At 38.1% G+C, this 18391-nt stretch overlaps 1 protein-coding gene across 14 annotated transcripts in view; it reads right to left on the bottom strand.

Moving 5' to 3' along the window:
* FRYL (FRY like transcription coactivator) overlaps positions 1-18391 on the bottom strand; it is a 300909-nt gene that overhangs the window by 122799 nt on the left and 159719 nt on the right. For all 14 annotated transcript variants that reach the window (XR_009693420.1, XM_061146006.1, XM_061146005.1 and 11 more), the window contains 4 exons: positions 18058-18251; positions 6942-6995; positions 3748-3887; positions 2398-2494 (listed from right to left, as the gene is read on the bottom strand). Coding sequence is in view for 13 of the 14 variants with exons in the window: in XM_061146006.1 (XP_061001989.1) it covers positions 2398-2494; positions 3748-3887; positions 6942-6995; positions 18058-18177 (411 nt within the window). In the remaining variant the exon portion in view is untranslated. The remainder of the gene's footprint in view (positions 1-2397; positions 2495-3747; positions 3888-6941; positions 6996-18057; positions 18252-18391) is intronic.

Below are 18391 nucleotides of genomic sequence, written 5' to 3'. Positions count from 1 at the left end.
TGCATGGCTGGAAATACATGGATCATCTTTGAATGCTGTATAAGTTTTTAAAGACTACAAACCATGGAAAACATACTTTCACATCAGTACAGGCGCTTGTACTTCTGCTGATCGTGAATAGCGAAAACATGTATGACATGATAGCTGACACTAAGTTACACATTTGTATCTTCACCGTCTCTGTCACTGAGACGGTGAGCTCAGGAGAGCAGTACTTAGAACAGCGCCACCCAACGGCAGTCACCCTAACACTTATTGAATGAATGAAAGTGAGAGAGAAAGTCATGTCCATCTCTTGGCAACCCCGTGGGCTGTAGTCCGTGGAATTCTCCAGGCCAGAGTACTAGAGTGGGTAGCCTTTCCCTTCTCCAGGGCATCTTCCCAACCCAGGGATCAAATCTGGGTCTCCCACACTGCAGGCAGACTCTTTACCAGCTGAGCCACCAGGGAAGCCCAAGAATACTGGAGTGGGCAGCCTATCCCTTCTCCAGCGGATCTTCTCCACCCAGGAATCGAACTGAGGGCTCCTGCTTTGCAGGCACATTCTTTACCAACTGAGCTACCAGGGAACCCCGTTGAATGAACTAACATAAATAATTCATTATCCTGAAAATCATTTGCACTTGACAGTTCAGATCACCCCTCAGTGATCTGATCACTGCTCAGATTGTTGAGCAGTGGGCTCAACAATCACTGCACAATTATTACATGTTGAAATGCAGGCTTGAGGGCTAGGAAGAGAATTTCTTTAAAAGTGGAGGCAAAAAGGAACTGAAGTAAGTAAATGACAGGTGGCCTATAGTGACAGTTAGAAGCCCATATTTTTTTTTTTCCCATTTATTTTTATTCGTTGGAGGCTAATTACTTTACAATATTGTAGTGGTTTTTGCCATACATTGACATGAATCAGCCATGGATTTACATGTGTTCCCCATCCCGATCCCCCCTCCCACCTCCCTCCCCACCCCATCCCTCTGGGTCTTCCCAGTGCACCAGCCCTGAGCACTTGTCTCATGCATCCAACCTGGGCTGGAGATCTGTTTCACCCTTGATAGTATACTTGTTTCAATGCTGTTCTCTCTGAACATCCCACCCTCACCTTCTCCCACAGAGTCTAAAAGTCTGTTCTGTACATCTGTGTCTCTTTTCCTGTTTTGCATGTAGGGTTATTGTTACCATCTTTTTAAATTCCATATATATGCTTTAGTATACTGTATTGGTCTTTATCTTTCTGGCTTACTTCACTCTGTATGATGGGCTCCAGTTTCATCCATCTCATTAGAACTGTTTCAAATGAATTCTTTTTAAAGGCTGAGTAATATTCCATGGTGTATATGTACCACAGCTTCCTTATCCATTCGTCTGCTGATGGGCATCTAGGTTGCTTCCATGTCCTGGCTATTATAAACAGTGCTGCGATGAACACTGGGGTGCACGTGTCTCTTTCAGATCTGGTTTCCTCAGTGTGTATGCCCAGAAGTGGGATTGCTGGGTCATATGGCAGTTCTATTTCCAGTTTTTTAAGGAATCTCCACACTGTTTTCCATAGCGGCTGTACTAGTTTGCATTCCCACCAACAGTGTAAGAGGGTTCCCTTTTCTCCACACCCTCTCCAGCATTTATTGCTTGTAGACTTTTGGATAGCAGCCATCCTGACTGGCGTGTAATGGTACCTCATTGTGGTTTTGATTTGCATTTCTCTGATAATGAGTGATGTTGAGCATCTTTTCATGTGTTTATTAGCCATCTGTATGTCTTCTTTGGAGGGATGTCTGTTTAGATCTTTGGCCCATTTTTTGATTGGGTCATTTATTTTTCTGGAATTGAGTTGCAGGAGTTGCTTGTATATTTTTGAGATCAATCCTTTGTCTGTTTCTTCACTTGCTATTATTTTCTCCCATTCTGAAGGCTGTCTTTTCACCTTGCTTATAGTTTCCTTTGTAGTGCAAAAGCTTTTAAGTTTCATTAGGTCCCATTTGTTTATTTTTGCTTTTATTTCCAATATTCTGCGAGGTGGGTCATAGAGGACCCTGCTGTGATTTACGTCGGAGAGTGTTTTGCCTATGTTCTCCTCTAGGAGTTTTATAGTTTCTGGTCTTACATTTAGATCTTTAATCCATTTTGAGTTTATTTTTGTGTAAAAGCCCGTATTTAACACAGTTTCTATTTAGCTCCATTTCACTAACATGATTTCATGTCTTAGATGGCAAACAAAGGTAGAAAGAATGGGGAGAGACAGGTACATGACATGCAACCCTGAGGCACACAATTACATTACAGGAATTATGTTTCTGTGAGCCAGAATTTTACATGTAACATCCTAAATTAGGTAACTGAAACATGAAAGAAAATCAGCGAAAAATAAGAAATACAGACTGCAGAAACCGAAGAGCTTACCTGCTTTAGAACTTCAACTAAAACTAGACAAAAAATGAAATCTACTGCTAAGTCTCTCCTTTCAAGAAGATAGTCTCTTTCACGTTGCTGTTCATCCCTGAAACAAGAATCGCAAATTAGGATTGCATTATGAAAAGAGCTCTTGGTTAGTATTTCATGTTATTTACTGAATTCCTAGTACATAGGGTGTTTCATGGCAACTGTTAAAAGTTTTTGTAATTGTGTTCTCATTTTGTACATTAGGAATTTACATGCAAATCTCACTACTACATCTGTCAGAAATTAAACCTAATCTAAAAGAATTAGAGGGACTTTCTGGTGGTTCAGTGGTTAGGACTCTGTGCTTCCAGTGCAGGGGGGTATGGGTGCAATTCCTGGACAGGCAACTAGGATCCCACATTGCCAAGTGGTGCGGCCAAATAATTGAATAGAATTTATCCCCTACTGTTGTGTGAAAATTGTATAAATCTTAATTATGTTGAATAGGTTCACAGAGCTTTTTGTGCCTACTATATCCTTCTACTTCTCTGTATACTCATCCTGCTAATTTTTAGAGTTTGATATTGAAACTTCAACTAAAAATCTTATCTACTTCAAAAAATTATTGTAATATATAATGGAACGATATGTAACCTTGTTCTGTATTTTCCAAGTCTCCTGTAAATGTGTTATCATATGTTCATAATTTTAAAAAAATAAAAAACATACAAATGGAAATTTTTAAATAAACAAAACCATATTTTAAAATAAAAAATAAAAGAACAAGAGGAAGAAAAATATGAAAATACAGTGCCAGGTCATCTTTTCACAAATCTAAGTTGGAAAATCACAAGTGGCATCTGCTGAAGTCTAATTCTAAACCATGGGCCTTCATCTGAACACAAACAGATGTTTTACTTAAATCCATGATCTCCCTGGGAAATTTGAAGAAAGAAAACACAAGTTCAAGGATTTAACTCCACGAAGAGTCTCAACCGTAAGAATACAAGGTTTGAGCAGTCTTTCAATATCACAATTGTTTCCCTTCACAAACCACATGAACAGGACTTTCTTTGAATGTTATTTTAACTTTGTGGATGACTGCTAAAGCTCCTCACTGCACTGCTGAGACAGCGCTCCTGACATGCATTTCGGCAAGACCAGCTCCAGTAGGGGCTCCTGAAGGGCAGCGCCTGCTTCCACTGACACCCCCACCTGATTCACAGTTCAAGTGTGAGCCATCTTTTCCCTCTGTTACCAGTTTGTAACAGAAGTAACCAAACAGTAACAATCGTCAGCTGGTAACACTGTAGCCTCTTCACTGGAAGTACTTCAAGCCTAGACAGAAAAGTAAAGACATGCACCACTTACCCCTTAGATTTTGTGCTGGACCGAGGCCTATATTCGTAAGACTCGTCTTCAGCTCCGTTCTGGCGTCTGTACCAGTCAAACAAGGTGCGGAGTAAGGAAGGAAGACAGTGCTCTGCTACGGAGCTCATGGAGCTTATCAACTGAAAACACAAGATGTCGCCAAAGATGAAATAAAGACATCAAAGCGCCACGCTTCTAACTCTGCTCCCGTCACTTAGAAATGAGCCACAATTCTAGAATAAACTAACACGAAACATAGTAATTCAAGACCAATACTTGTGTTTCAAAATAAAAATAAGGGCTGGGAGTCTAGACAAGTAATGAAGTACAGTGAGTTACATTTCACTGACTATTAAAATTTACCCAAATCCATGCAGTTTAGTTCAGTGGCTTTCCACCCTTCTCCTGCCTCCATATGCTACACGTGTAAAAACATGACTGTCAGTAACATCCCTGATTATACTCATGACACCTCTGGGTGAACTGTTAAGCACAACATGAAACAATCACATCCACTTCCTTTCCCTGGCCAGTTCCTCTCTACTCATGTGAATGAAATATTCTAAAATGTTACCACTAGAAGGGATAAAGAGATGCCGAGACAGAGAAGACCACCCCACGTTAGAACTATGGGAAAAGCTCCACTTTATTCTCTGTTGCCATAACATGGAACAGAGAATTATAATCACACAATTTGTGATACTCACAAATAAACATATTAGAAATGTGTTATATACATGCTTTTCAAGCTTAGAATATATAAATGGACAGCATAAACATAAATGGAGTGGGACGGATGCCTGCCACTCAACCTGAGGCATCCCTTAAACTATCTGAATTGTAGGTTAGTTTTATCAGATTCATTTCATGAATGAACCCAGCTTGCCTGTAGAGGTGGTAAGAGGTACACCAGCTACCATTAGTCATCCCTGAGGTCACTTTTCATCTTGAGGATCCAGAGAAAAAACATACTCTCTTCATAAGAAACTCAGTATCGGATTCAAACATTGTTCATAAAATTGATATTTTAAAATTAGTGTACAGTAAAACACGCTTCACTTTGACTTAACTAAAGAAACTACAGGCTGTCGGAATACTCAAGGTCTCATTCAGTTCCACAACCGTAGGAAGTGTCAGTTAATGAAGATAAATGGCGACCTCTAGGAATTAAACATTTATTTTTCCTAATCTTTTATATTTTTCATGTAACAAAGAGTGAAACAGGTTGATTGTGCATTCTTCTTTTTATAATCTGTCTTCCTTTAATCATGCACTTACGATTTATAAATTATCATAACCTGACAGATGAATAGTTTCTAATATAGAGAATTAAAATAAAAACAAGATTCTAATTTTATTTAAGCCATTTTGAAATTTTATATTTCATTAACAATGAATACTATCAATTAAAGGAAATCCCTTTTAATATTTAAAGAAGGAACAATAAAACATCATCTGCTACTATACATATGTAAAAGCAGTTTATTTCACACATAGCTTTTATTGTGAAAAAGAATCAAGCTATTGGGCATGATAATTTAGTTTTATTAATCATTTACATAAGAAAAGAAATGGAAATTTCCTTAAAATATTGCTTAATAAGTTTCAAATTCTGATCATTCATTCATCATTAGTTAAATAGATTCAAGATGTGAATAATCTAAAATACTTTATATTACCTTTAAAATATTGGTAATACATTAATAATAACTAGTACTTAGTATCTTCTGTAATGGCATTAAGATTTGAAAAGGGCTGTATGAAGTGATCTTATTACCTTAACAAAAGCCTTCTTATTTATAGCTTCTTCTTAGACCAGCAGCTATTTACTAAGTGTATGCATCAGAATCACCTAGGGAGCTATTGTAAAATACAGGTGCCAGAGCACCACTCTTGGTCAGCAGAACTGGAGCAGGATCCAGAAACACAGTATTTTGGTAAGCTTCCACCAAGTAATTCTAACCAGTCTTCTCTATCTAATCAAGCAGACTACCATGAGCATTAAGTTCTATCTCCTAGATACCTAATTATGAGTAAAGTAGCTCAGGAATACTAGGTGGCAACAGAAAGCTGGTCTCGGTTATTGAGTTTTGCAAACAATCAGTATATAATGAAATAATTATTGAGCAAAGACAACTATGGTAAAAATAACACTTGATCAAATATTCACTATTAGCAAGAGGAAAGAACTGACATTAGAAAAATACCACTACATTTTAGACATTCGTATTCTATACAAAGATTTCTGGTTTGGCGGTTATTTTGGGGTGGGGGGGTTGGCCAGTGTATATTTTCTTTTTAGGCTTCTTTGGCTTTCGTGTCCATAGGCACTCCCCCTGATCTTTGCACAAACACAGCTACAAGTTTGAGCATGGGCTATAGTCAATGCCTCCTAGGACAATCCACAACCACTGCAGATGGAGACTGCAGATAAATGCTGCAGCCCTCCACTCTTCAGACAGACAAGTATAGGCAACATTCTCGACAGCCCTCAGAATGGAATGAACCCCCAGTGCCCAGGGCAGTGATCTCTATCAGTTCTTCCTTTTCCCTGCATCACTCTCTCAAGTCTCCTCCCTAGAGTCTCTTTCTAGAACCAAGTCCTTGTCTCTGGCGCTGCTTTTAGAAGGGGGTGGAAAGGGAGAAAACCAGGCTAGATGCTTCAATATAAAGGTTCTGAGAGCCCCAACAGGGAAAAAAAAAGTAAATGTTAAGAGGTCAAATATGTAAAATTGTATGTAAGGAAAGACTGAGGGATATAATTGGAAACCTGAAATTTTTCAAAGGGCATAATAAAGAGAGTACCAATGAAAAGCAAAGTTTTAAAATATTTAATAAACAGAAATCAATAAAGTTCACAGCTCATAACTCATTCTGTTTGTTTTGTTAAAACCAAACGACCAAGGAATTCCACGGCAGCTCAGCGGTTAGCATGCCGCACTGCCACGATAGCAGCCTGGGTTTGGTCCTTGGCCAGGCCTCTTAGTTTGTGTGTGTGTATAATATATATGTATATATTTATATAAAAGAGACTATCAGCTCCAGACAGAATCTAGTGTATAAAGATATATAGGGCCACTAAACAAAATATACAAATTTCTTAATCCTGGGTGTATATGTATTTGGATCAGACTTTTAGGATAAACATTTTCTTTTCAGGAGAAAAAAAAAAAAAAAAAACCACACTGGCATACCTGGTCAAACTGAAGATCTTCACCCCTCTGGAGAGATCTAGATAATGGCTTCTCCTACAATTGAAAAAAAAGTATATGCAAAATATTAGGAAATTTACATATATTAAACAGTTGAGATTTATAAGTTGGTTTTGCTTTCTTTTGTAATTAGATATTCTTTTGTAATTAATTAGTTCTAAGGGGAGGTGCTGATGTGCTAATATAAACAAAATTTAATTAATTTAATTTAGAAGAGCATACACAGCATGACCCTTTCTGTCAGCCTTACTATCTACTTTTCTTGTTTCCTATTCCACATAGAATTATTTAATTTACTGAATGTGAGAGGTGTCTCAGACTATGTTCAATTCTATTACAACTGATTCTTTTATTGAGATTCTTTAGGATGATTTTCTAAACTTTCTACATTATGCTTTCTTATTGAATTTTTACCTGAAATATGTATCATAAAAAACCAGTGCCATTCTTCAACTGGAATTTAGAAATTTAGAGAGAATTTAGAAGTTTTAGAATTTTTTTTTTAGAAGTTTTAGAATTTTAAATTTAGAATTTTAGAATTTAGAGAAAAACTGGAATTTAGAAATATGTATATTCTGAAGTTTATCTATCCAAGAGTCCCAATTTCCCTCTCTCATTTATGACTCACCCTCATGAAAATAAACTCACAAACATATTTGCTATTGAAATGCAAAAATTCCTAATCTAACTATCAGAGAATCATGTTTCTAACTAATTTAATTGGAGTCGGTTAAATACTTGAATTTTATGTCGCTTGAGTTTCTTTTTAATTATTTTTATTGAAGGATGATTGCTTTACAGAATTTTGCTGTTTTCTGTCAAACCTCACATGAATCAGCCGTAGGTGTACATATATCCCCTCCCTCCCATCTCCCTCCCCATCCCACCCCTCTAGGTTGATACGGGCCCCTGTTTGAGTTTCCCGAGCCACACAGCAAATTCCCGCTGGCTATCTATTTTACATATGGTCATGTAAGTTTCCAGGTTACTCTTCCCATACCTCTCACCCTCTCCTCCCCTCTCCCCATGTCCACAAGTCTGTTCTCTATGTCTGTTTCTCCACTGCTACCCTGTAAGTAAATTCTTCAGTACCATTTTTCCAGATTCCATATATATATATTTGTTAGAATACAGTATTCATCTCTCTCTTTCTGACCTCACTTCACTCTGTATAATAGGTTCTAGGTTCATCCACCTCATTAGAACTGATTCAAATGTGTTCCTTTTATGGCTGAGTAATATTCCATTGTGCATATGTACCACAACTTCTTTATCCATTCATCTGTTGATGGACATCTAGGTTGCTTCCATGTTCTAGCTATTGTAAATAGCGCTGCCATGAACAATGGGATACATGTGTCTCTTTCAATTTTGGTTTTATGGCGCTTGACTTTCTTAATAGGCAAAAGGTTTTTGGTATGTCTTTGGCACTTGAGTCCTTAAATACTAATCAAACTTTGGTTATTATCTTGCAGACAAGTCTTCTATCTCTAAAACCAACTACTATGCATGATAAACATGCAACATGATAATGATACAGTCCAGTAGTATATATGCCCAATTAACTAGCTTTAAGTCTCACAGTAAATTCAAGAGAACACTGCTTCTGTAAGTATCTAAAAGTTTGGAAATTACTGAGCTATCCTAATGTGAACTGTGTATTTAAAACCTGGGCTAGGGGTGGTGTAGCAGAGAGAATAAGCTGTTTCTTCCCAACTTACTTGACTTACTTGATCCCTCTTTCATTGTAATACTAAACTGAAAGGTTTTCAGTAATGTTTTGAGGAACACAGATCTACATAGTTCATTACCCCATAGGGTATTTATACAATAAAGTAATGACTAGGAAGACTAAAAGAGAGCAATTAACTTTTCCAGAAACACTCACAATGTTTTCTTATACTCAACACTTTTCATTTCTCAATAAAATCACTCTTTTTCAAAGATTTCTGAACATTTGATACCCTCACAGAGTTTTCCCTAAACCCAAAAGTGAGAGTTAGCTGTTTTTTACATAATAAGAACTCAGAAATGATGTTTGAATGCGAAATACTCATGTCACTATCAGTTAAAAAACATTAATTTCTTGGACTCCAAAATCACTGCAGATGGTGACTGCAGCCATGAAATTAAAAGACGCTTGCTCCTTGGAAGAAAAGTTATGACCAACCTAGACAGCATATTAAAAAGCAGAGACATTACTTTGCCAAAGGTCCGTCTAGTCAAAGCTATGGTTTTTCCAGTAGTCATGTATGGATGTGAGAGCTGGATTATAAATAAAGAAAGCTGAGCACCGAAGAACTGATGCTTTTGAACTGTGGTGTTGGAGGAGACTCTTGAGAGTCCCTTGGACTGTAAGGACATCCAACTAGTCCATCCTAAAGGAGATCAGTCCTGAATATTCATTGGAAGGACTGATGCTGAAGCTGAAACGCCAATACTTTGGCCACCTGATGCGAAGAATTGATTCGTTGGAAAAGACCCTGATGCTGGGAAAGACTGAAGGCAGGAGGAGAAGGGGACAACAGAGGATGAGATGGCTGGATGGCATCACCGACTCAATGGAAATGAGTCTGAGTAAACTCCAGGAGTTGGTGATGGGACGCGAGGCCTGGCGTGCTGCAGTCCATGGGGTCACAAAGAGTTGGACACGACTGAGTGACTGCACTGAGCTGAAGTGTACTGCACTAAATACAGATTACTAATCAAGGACTTTGTCTTAACCTCTCAGTTTGATTACAATATGGTTAAGGATGGCTTAGTCATTGCTCAAGCAGATGTACTTTCAATATGAGACTTTGAAAAGATAAACTATTTAAAAACATGCTTGTAGTATCTGCAACCCATTAACATAACAACTAAAAAGAATACAAGTTATTCTCCCATCCAAGTACTAACTGGGCCCGATCCTGCTTAGCTTCTGAGATCAGATGAGATCTGGGTGTGTTCACAGCGCTATGGCCATAGACCAAATTATTGTCTATATTCACATTTACATGAATGCAAAGACTTATGTATAAGAATATTTACTGTACTATCTTTTTTTGCTGTTGTCTTCCCTGTAGCTCAAACAGTAAAGAGGCTGTCTGCACACAGGAGACCTGGGTTCAATCCCTGGGTCAGGAAGATCCCCTGGAGAAGGGAATGGCAATCCACTCCAGTATTCTCACCTGGAGAATTCCATGGAGAGAGGAGCCTGGTAGGCTACAGTCCATGGGATCGCAAACAGTGGGACAGGACTGAACGACTAACCCTACACTATCTTTTTTTGCAGTGGCCTCAAATTGGGTAAGTCCCAAACAGCTTATCCATAGAGACTGGTATAAAAAATTTACAGTACTTGCTCTGAGTGAAGTAGCATTCAACTGTTAGAAAGAATGAGACAAACACACATGGGCTAACAATAGAACAATCTCTGATTTTTTAAATAAAAACAGGTACAGAAAAAAATATATGTATATAAAATCTCATAGCTGTGCTTTTTTTTTTTTTTAAGGTGGAAAGTGCTATAGAGACTGATAAATAATGGACATGAAAAATAGTAAAGTAAAACTATGGACAGTGATGACCTTGATAAAAAATGAAAGGATCACTATTTTTATTACATAACCTTTAAAACTATTTCCACTTTTTATAATGTCACTATTTCAAAATAATAGACTATATTAATAATGAATCTAAACTTCACAATCCCTTATACTCTAATTTGACCCTTTAACCAGTAACTGTGTGCAGAGTACCAACAGCAACATGTAGCTTCCAGGGAAAACAAAAGGGCTTACTGAAAAAATTTTGACAGTGTAACAATGATACTGACATATTTCAATAATTTGCAACTAAACATGGCCTTCTCTCCTACTAAACAATCCCTGTCTTTGTAGATTACAAAGTCCAATGACAGAGCAAAGAAAATATATATTGTCTTGGACTTTAGGATAGGAAGCTGCAATGGAGGTGGGGACTTCCTAATGACCACTGAGAAGATGACATTTGAGTCACAATCAGAGGGAAGGGACAGAGCTTGCGATGCAGAGTGGGGAAAAGATAATCCAGTCAGTACCTTGGGACTCCCCAAAGGCTCAGGAATTGGAGGACTTCAGTACTATGAAAGTATGGATGAAGGTGAAGTTAAAATAAAGAGTGTTGAGGGATTTCACTGGTGGTCCAGTGGTTAAGAATCCGTCTTGCAATGCAGGGGCATAGGCTCAGTCCGTGGTCAGGGAACTGAGATCCCGCATGCCACGGGGCAGCTATATGCCACAGCTAGAGAAAAAGCCTGCGTGCCACAATGGAGACTCAGCGCAGCCAAAAAATTTAAAAAATAAGAGAGCTGGTACTGTATTGACCTGTTTTATATGTTTTTTTAATTAAAAAGAGAAAACTAAAAAAACAAAAACAAAAAAAGAGGTTGGCTGAATATTTCGGAAAAGTTTAAAACCCTACCTCTCACTCCCCTCACCCACTCTTACTTAGCAAGTTGGCCGTCTCTCCATTCTGCCCATAGAGCAACTGCCCTTCTTAGCAAAGAGCAAAACAGAGATGTCGGCTGGGAGATTCTATAGTTGAAGACAGGGTATCATCTTGAAGACAGGGAGCTTTAAGTGAAAAGGTATATGCTAAATATTAAAAACAAAAAACAAACAAACAAAAAAAACAGCTATCTTCTGCCTCTATATCCCCTGGATGTTAGTAGCCAAGCCTAAATCTTCTCATTTGGGCTACTGAAGCACCCCTCTCAGGAAATTCTGACGCGCTCCCAGCAAAAGAGCTGACATTGATTGTTGAGATGGCTACACGCTAAAGACCACAGTCAAAAAGGCCCCTCCATGTACGTGGGGATTCCAATCAACTGTTCAATGTCTCAATCATAATAAATACTATATACCATGGACAATAAACATGTGCGGAGAAGGGGGGGAAACTAACAGAAAAATGCAGTTTGGAGGAAATAAGAGACCAGAAACTCTTTAAAATACAAAGATATTTAATACTATCAAAACACAGTGGATAGCACACAGTTGTAAAAAATGCTGGTTTTAAACTAAATACATACAGTCTATATTAGCAGGTGACTGGTTAAAGCCCTTTTCCCCATCTTCTTTATAGGTCACTGGTAATCTAATAACAGTGACAAATAAGCACAAATGTGCCTGGATCAATTATCCAGGATTGATCTACCTCCTTTTAGGAATAAAGAAACCTAAGGTATTGGATTACATAGCTTGCAAGCTGAAATTTTAATCAATGGTTCCCCTACCTTTTTGAATCTTTCGAGACGAAAATGAAATCATGGCTGAAGTCAAGTTCAGCTAAACTTTGAATCTCTCAGCTTCCTTAACTTCCTTTTATAATGAGTTCTAATACGAGAATGAAGAGGCCAGTTCTCTCATTTGAGTGGTTGATTAAATTCTTTTAACAGAATTCTTTCACATGGGTGCTTCTAAGTTTCCATGTAACCTGTGTCCATCTGACCATGAGACACCTTAGGCTCCTCGTATCTAACAATTTGTGGATGCTATTTTCTTTAAAACAGAATGAGAGTTTCATTCAAGAACTCGAAAGAGTCATCTTGAACAGAAGTTTATTACTGGAAAGGGTACAAAACACATTGCAAAACAAATGAGATCACAATAAACGCATCTGAGGCTATAATAAAAACATTGTGACAACTTTAAATTAAATGTATTTTCATTATCTAATCGTGATGCTGGGTAGATGATACACCATCTACTCAGACTTGGACATAAATGAAACAAAGCTGGCAGAGATCTGATTTAGACATGAAGAAATTACGCTGGTACATAGGATGTGGTAGTAAGAGTGGTAAAGAACCGGCCTGACAAAGCAGGAGATATAAGAGATGCAAGTTCAGTCCCTGGGTTGGGAAGATCCCCCGGAAGTGGAAACGGCAACCCACTCCAGTATTCTTGCCTAGAGAACTCCATGTACAGAGGAGCCTGGCGGACTACAGTCCATGGGGTCGCACAAAGTCGGATATAACTGAAGCAACTTAGCACGCACACATAGGAGTGTAGGTGGTAAAATCTATAAAATATGATGGGGATTTTCTCAGCCAGGGTTTGTCCTGAGCAGCCGGAGTCTACAACATTTGTGCATTTTCCTGGTGTGTCAGAAGGAGAAGGAAGGAATGTCTCTTCTCCCTTAAGTGTGATGATGGGGTAGAAACACCTATTTTTTAATGGAATCCTGAGCACTACTCACTATAACTCAATAATCTCACTTTAAATTACATAGTGGATGTTTCTGAAATGAACTGTTAAATGAATGAATAAAATATAGTCAGCATCAGTCTATACTGAAAGAAATACTAGAAGCTCTGGCTAACACAATGATACTATGCTTTGTCAGAAGGAAAATAAGGGTGCAGGCCACAGCAGTGTTCTCAAGAATAAGTTCAATTTATATGACGAACTTTTACTAAGAGCCTACCACCAAGGACAGTGCTGCAGGTACAAGAGGAGAGAGACCTGGTTCTCGGCATCAAGTAGCGTACATCGGTAAAGATAAATATGTAAACGATAAACCATAACATGACAATGTCAGAATCTAGGAGTGTGAACAAAATTACTATAGTAAAACACAGATTCATTTAGCTTAAGGAAGGATCACTATGTTAGAGGGAACATGTGGGAAGTTGGAAGGATGAGCAGAGGTTTAAAAACAGAGGAGTTAAAAGCATTTAGATCAAGAGAAAAATAAAAACAAATACATCAGAACAACAGAATGTATGGAGGGTACTTTTAAGCCAATACTTTTGTCACAGAATACATCAGGATAGGAGAATCAAGAAACATCATACAAATTATAACAAGGCTTTGAAGAGGCTGAAATGACTCCCCCCAAGAACTTGAATTTAATACATAGGAATGAAAAGGAAGCAAGAGTTCTAAAGTAAGAAGGTGAAAATACTGATATTTGTGTTGTAGATGAGGGACAGTCTGGTGAGAACAAGGAAAATGGAAAGGGGATGGACCACTACTTGATTGGTTAGAAGGCTAACGCAATGGTCTAACATGACAGAATCTGACGCTGAGTTAGGTCAGTAATACTAGTTATTGGTAGAAAAAGCAAAGAGCAAGATATAAAATTGCCATATTATAGACTCGTTCAAAGTAGGTAATTTCACTCACATTCCTTTAATTATGTTACTCTCAAGACTTTTACATTTCAAAATTGAAATTCCTTTAGGTATACAAGACATTTTAGAGCTGTTAGGACCAGACTGCATCATGCTGTTTATAAAACATTTTATAAAATAGGAGAAGAGTTTTAAAATGTGCTGTGCATGCTGCAAACTGTTAAAGCCAAGTGATGGGTCTAAAGGGGTCATTATACTATAATCTCTACTTTTCTATAAGTTTGTATTGAGATATATGAGTAAATAAAGGTATAATATATTTCAAGGATACAAGGTGATAAATACATATATACTCCGAAAGGATTCCCACTGTCAAGTCAATTAAAACATCCATCACCTCACATATTCACTTTTTCCTTCTTTTTTGTTTTTAGTGAAAACACAAACTTGACTTTCTTAGCAACTTTCAGTTAAACAATACAGTATTATCAACTAAAATCATCATGCTCCATAAGCCTTTTTTTAATATATCTTTAAAAAGTGGTTTCCTTTCTGACTGTATGCTATTTAAGTAGGCCAGTAAAGCAATCTAACATGTAATTCACAGACCATGGATGAAGAAAGTAACATTTTATAGAGTAAGTACCTTTCTAATTAAACCTTATAAGCACTATTTCATATCTACAAACTCTCATAATCCTAATTTTTAAAACAGAATTTTATATTATATACATGTAATATATACATTGGTATAAATATATATACATATATATATATATATACACATTGGCATAAATATTAATTTGATATGCAGAAAGCAATCATGGTATGACTAAACTGAATATATTAATAATGAGATATACAGTTCTGAAATATACATTTTAGTTAATGATCTTTTATGTACTATTATTTCTTAAACCTCAAATACATGATTTCATAGACGCTTTCCTCAGAGTAATGTCCTCTATTTAAAGATCAGAAAGAAACTCGACACTTGCAGGCACCCCACCCACAGACCATCACAGTATGAGCAGTAAGTCCTACCTAACTAAGAAAATTAATAACATACATTTCCTTCATCTTCCCTCCTTTCTTAGGTCATCTTTACTCTCTTCCCTTCCTTTCTTCCTTCCTTCTGAGGAGGATAGCAGGTTGAGTTAAGCCTAACTCTTTGCCCTGCTGCTTATTGGCTCTGGGCCTCAGACAAGTAACAGACCCTCAGTCTCAGTTCAGTCACTCAGTCGTGTCCGACTCTTTGCGACCCCGTGACCCATGCAGCATGCAAGGCCTCCCTGTCCATCACCAACTCCCAGAGCACACCCAAACCCGTGTCCATTGAATCGCTGATGCCATCCAACCATCTCATCCTCTGTTGTCCCCTTCTCCTCCGGCCCTCAATCTTTCCCAGCATCAGGGTCTTTTCAAATGAGTCAGCTCTTCCCATCAGGTGGCCAAAGTATTGCAGTTTCAGCTTCAGCATCAGTCCTTCCAATGAACACCCAGGACTGATCTCCTTTAGGATGGACTGGTTGGATCTCCTTGCAGTCCAAGGGACTCTCAGGAGTCTTCTCCAACACCATAGTTCAAAAGCATCAATTCTTCTGTGCTCAGCTTTCTTTATAGTCCAACTCTCACATCCATCAAATAGTGGTGAACATCTATCTCTAATTCAGTTATGTAAGGAATAAATACATTTCAGCTGTTACATCCTCTACCTCCATCTTCATTATCACCACCCAACTTGTAATCTACCAACATGATCTTGATTCATCACATATGCATTCCCTTCAAATCCCAAGAGTTACTTTCTAAAGTTACTTCACCCTGCAGAAATGGTTCTCAGGCTGTTTAATTTCCAAGTCCAATAACCTGTTCCCCAGTGTTCACTGTACTATGCATCTATTATTTGACAATAATAATGCCATTCTATAGTTTCTTTGCCGTGATGCTATCATCTGCTGTTTTGGCTTCAATCATCATCCTCATGTGGATGATGCCAAAATCTATGTTTCCTGCAAATTCCCAAAAAGAATTTCCAGCTACCAAATAATTCCACATGGTCTGGATTGCTAGTAGCTCAAGCTTAACATACACAAACACCTTAATCATTCTTACTATCCCAATAAAACTCTTGTTTTCTTTACCGAAATAAATATACTACCATCTTTTTGAACACTTCAAAAAATCTTTAACCCTTCATGTTCACTCAAAACACCTATTCCATTTTAATTGTGCATCAAGTTCTACTGATTCTGCTTTTGTTATTTATCTCACTTTTTTCCACTGCTAATGCCCTAGTTCAAGGCTCTTTTCATTTCAGCCTGGATTTATACAATAGCTAAACAGTCTCCACCTTTCATCTGTTCTCCTTGTTGTCCAACCACTGTATTATCTATCGTAAAGAGTCTTCACAATTCTTTAGAAGCCAACCCAAACCTTGATTCTTGTTTTTTTTCCTTCCTTCTTCCTCACCATAAGTAGAGCTCCTCATGCTTTTAAGTATCCTCATGTACTGTAAATTCAAAGCTGTTTACTTATTCTAAGTTTGGCTACCGTCATATCACTAACTCACAGGATATTTTAGATTTTCTTTCATTTTCTCTTATGTTTTATCTGTCTCAATAATTCCCCTTGGTGAAATCATTTTTGTTCTTTTGTTACCTGCAGTAACTCATCTAAGTGTATTCTAGAGCCACTACAGCTTTTTAGATGACCACTTATTATCACCTATCCCTTTCTTGTTTTTAAAGACATTATTTTTTAGAGTAGTTTTAGGTTCACAGTGAAACTGAGCAGAAGAACAGACTTTCTGTTTCCCCCTGTGCCCACACATGCATAGCCCCTACCATTATCAACATGTGCACTAGAGGGGCGTATTCATAAATGATACATCCTAATGATGCAAACTCTACAGACTGCACTATGGTTCACAACAGGTGCTGTAAATTCGATGGGTTTGGATAACCCTATGATGACGTGTATCACCATTACAGTATCATACAGTGTCAGGAAGCATTTAACAGGAGGCTTCCTGTGTGCTGTTTTGGATCTGTCAGGAACCCTCTGGCCCTTATTAATTCCTGAATATACAGGAATTAAGAGGAGAGGCACGCCTTTCCCGGGGCTGAGGAATCCAGGCATTTCTCACTACGGTGATAAGTATCCTCTTCCTTTTTATGAGCCATACGGTAAAAGGTGATTGTTTGCAACTCTCTCTTTGATAGGGATGTCTTATGTTTTGTAAGTCTGGAATTTTCATCTTTATCTTTGCTGAGAATAACCACCTTGTAAGACAGTATATATGCCCACACCATGTTGATTAAAACACCTTTGCTCCATCAGAGCTTGGGTCCCCGTGTCTTTCTTTCTTTCTATTCTTTCTGTCTTTCTCTCTCTCTCTCTCTATTTCTGGCTAATTCCTTGCAGCGCGGAGCCCTGCTGAGCTCACTTTCTTGCCCGGGCTTCTAAGACCCTCTCGACAAGGCGCACTGTGCCTTCACCCACTCGAGAGGGCGCCTGGTGCCTACGTGCAGCAGCGCGAGCCGTGAGAACAGGACTCTGTTGGCTTTCCTGTAAGCCAGGGGATGTCAGCCTCTTTCTTTCTCTTACTCTCCAGGCCACCAGGTTCTGGTCCATTAAAGGACCAACAAGCGCCATCAGCCTCTTTCTCTCTCTTACTTTCTTATCGTCGGCTCCGGAACACCAGGTTCCGGTCCATTAAAGGACCAGCAATATAGGACATACTCACTACACTAAAAGTCCTGTGTCTGCCTATTCATCCCATCTCTACCCCTGCCCAACCTCTGGCAACCACTGATCTTTTACTGTCTCCATAGCTTTGTCTTTTCCAGAATGTCATGTAGCTGGAATTATACAGTATATACCACTTCAGATTGGTTTCCTTTAATATTTTTCAACTATGTTATTTTCTTTGGAAAATCTATAATATAATGGTTAAGGCAAGAAAATATTTCAGGTTTATAGGTCAGCTCTACTCACCAAGGGTTCAGCCATTACAACTTCAATTTTCTTTTCAGCTTGAACAGCAAATTCTGCAAAGAGGCTCTTGATGACATATTCACCAGGCTTGACATCTGGGTCAATTGTAATGCTTGACATGATGATATTCTTTTTCCCCAAAGTGGAATGAGAGTTGGAAGAAGTGCAGTACTTATTCACTTTGCTGACTGGTGCTGAAGTTAAAAGAAACAAAAGAACTCTACTTTAATAATCAACTCAATTAGGCCAACCATAACCACCTGATTTAATAAGCATCCTGCCCCTAAACCCATCCAGATCTCCCAATCTGTATTATCAGACTTTATTTTTTCTA

The sequence above is a fragment of the Dama dama genome, chromosome 6 (assembly GCF_033118175.1).
Source record: "Dama dama isolate Ldn47 chromosome 6, ASM3311817v1, whole genome shotgun sequence".
In the NCBI taxonomy this organism is placed as follows: domain Eukaryota; kingdom Metazoa; phylum Chordata; class Mammalia; order Artiodactyla; family Cervidae; genus Dama; species Dama dama.
Note: the sequence above shows the minus strand (reverse complement) of the source record. Positions and strands in the feature narration are given on the sequence as shown.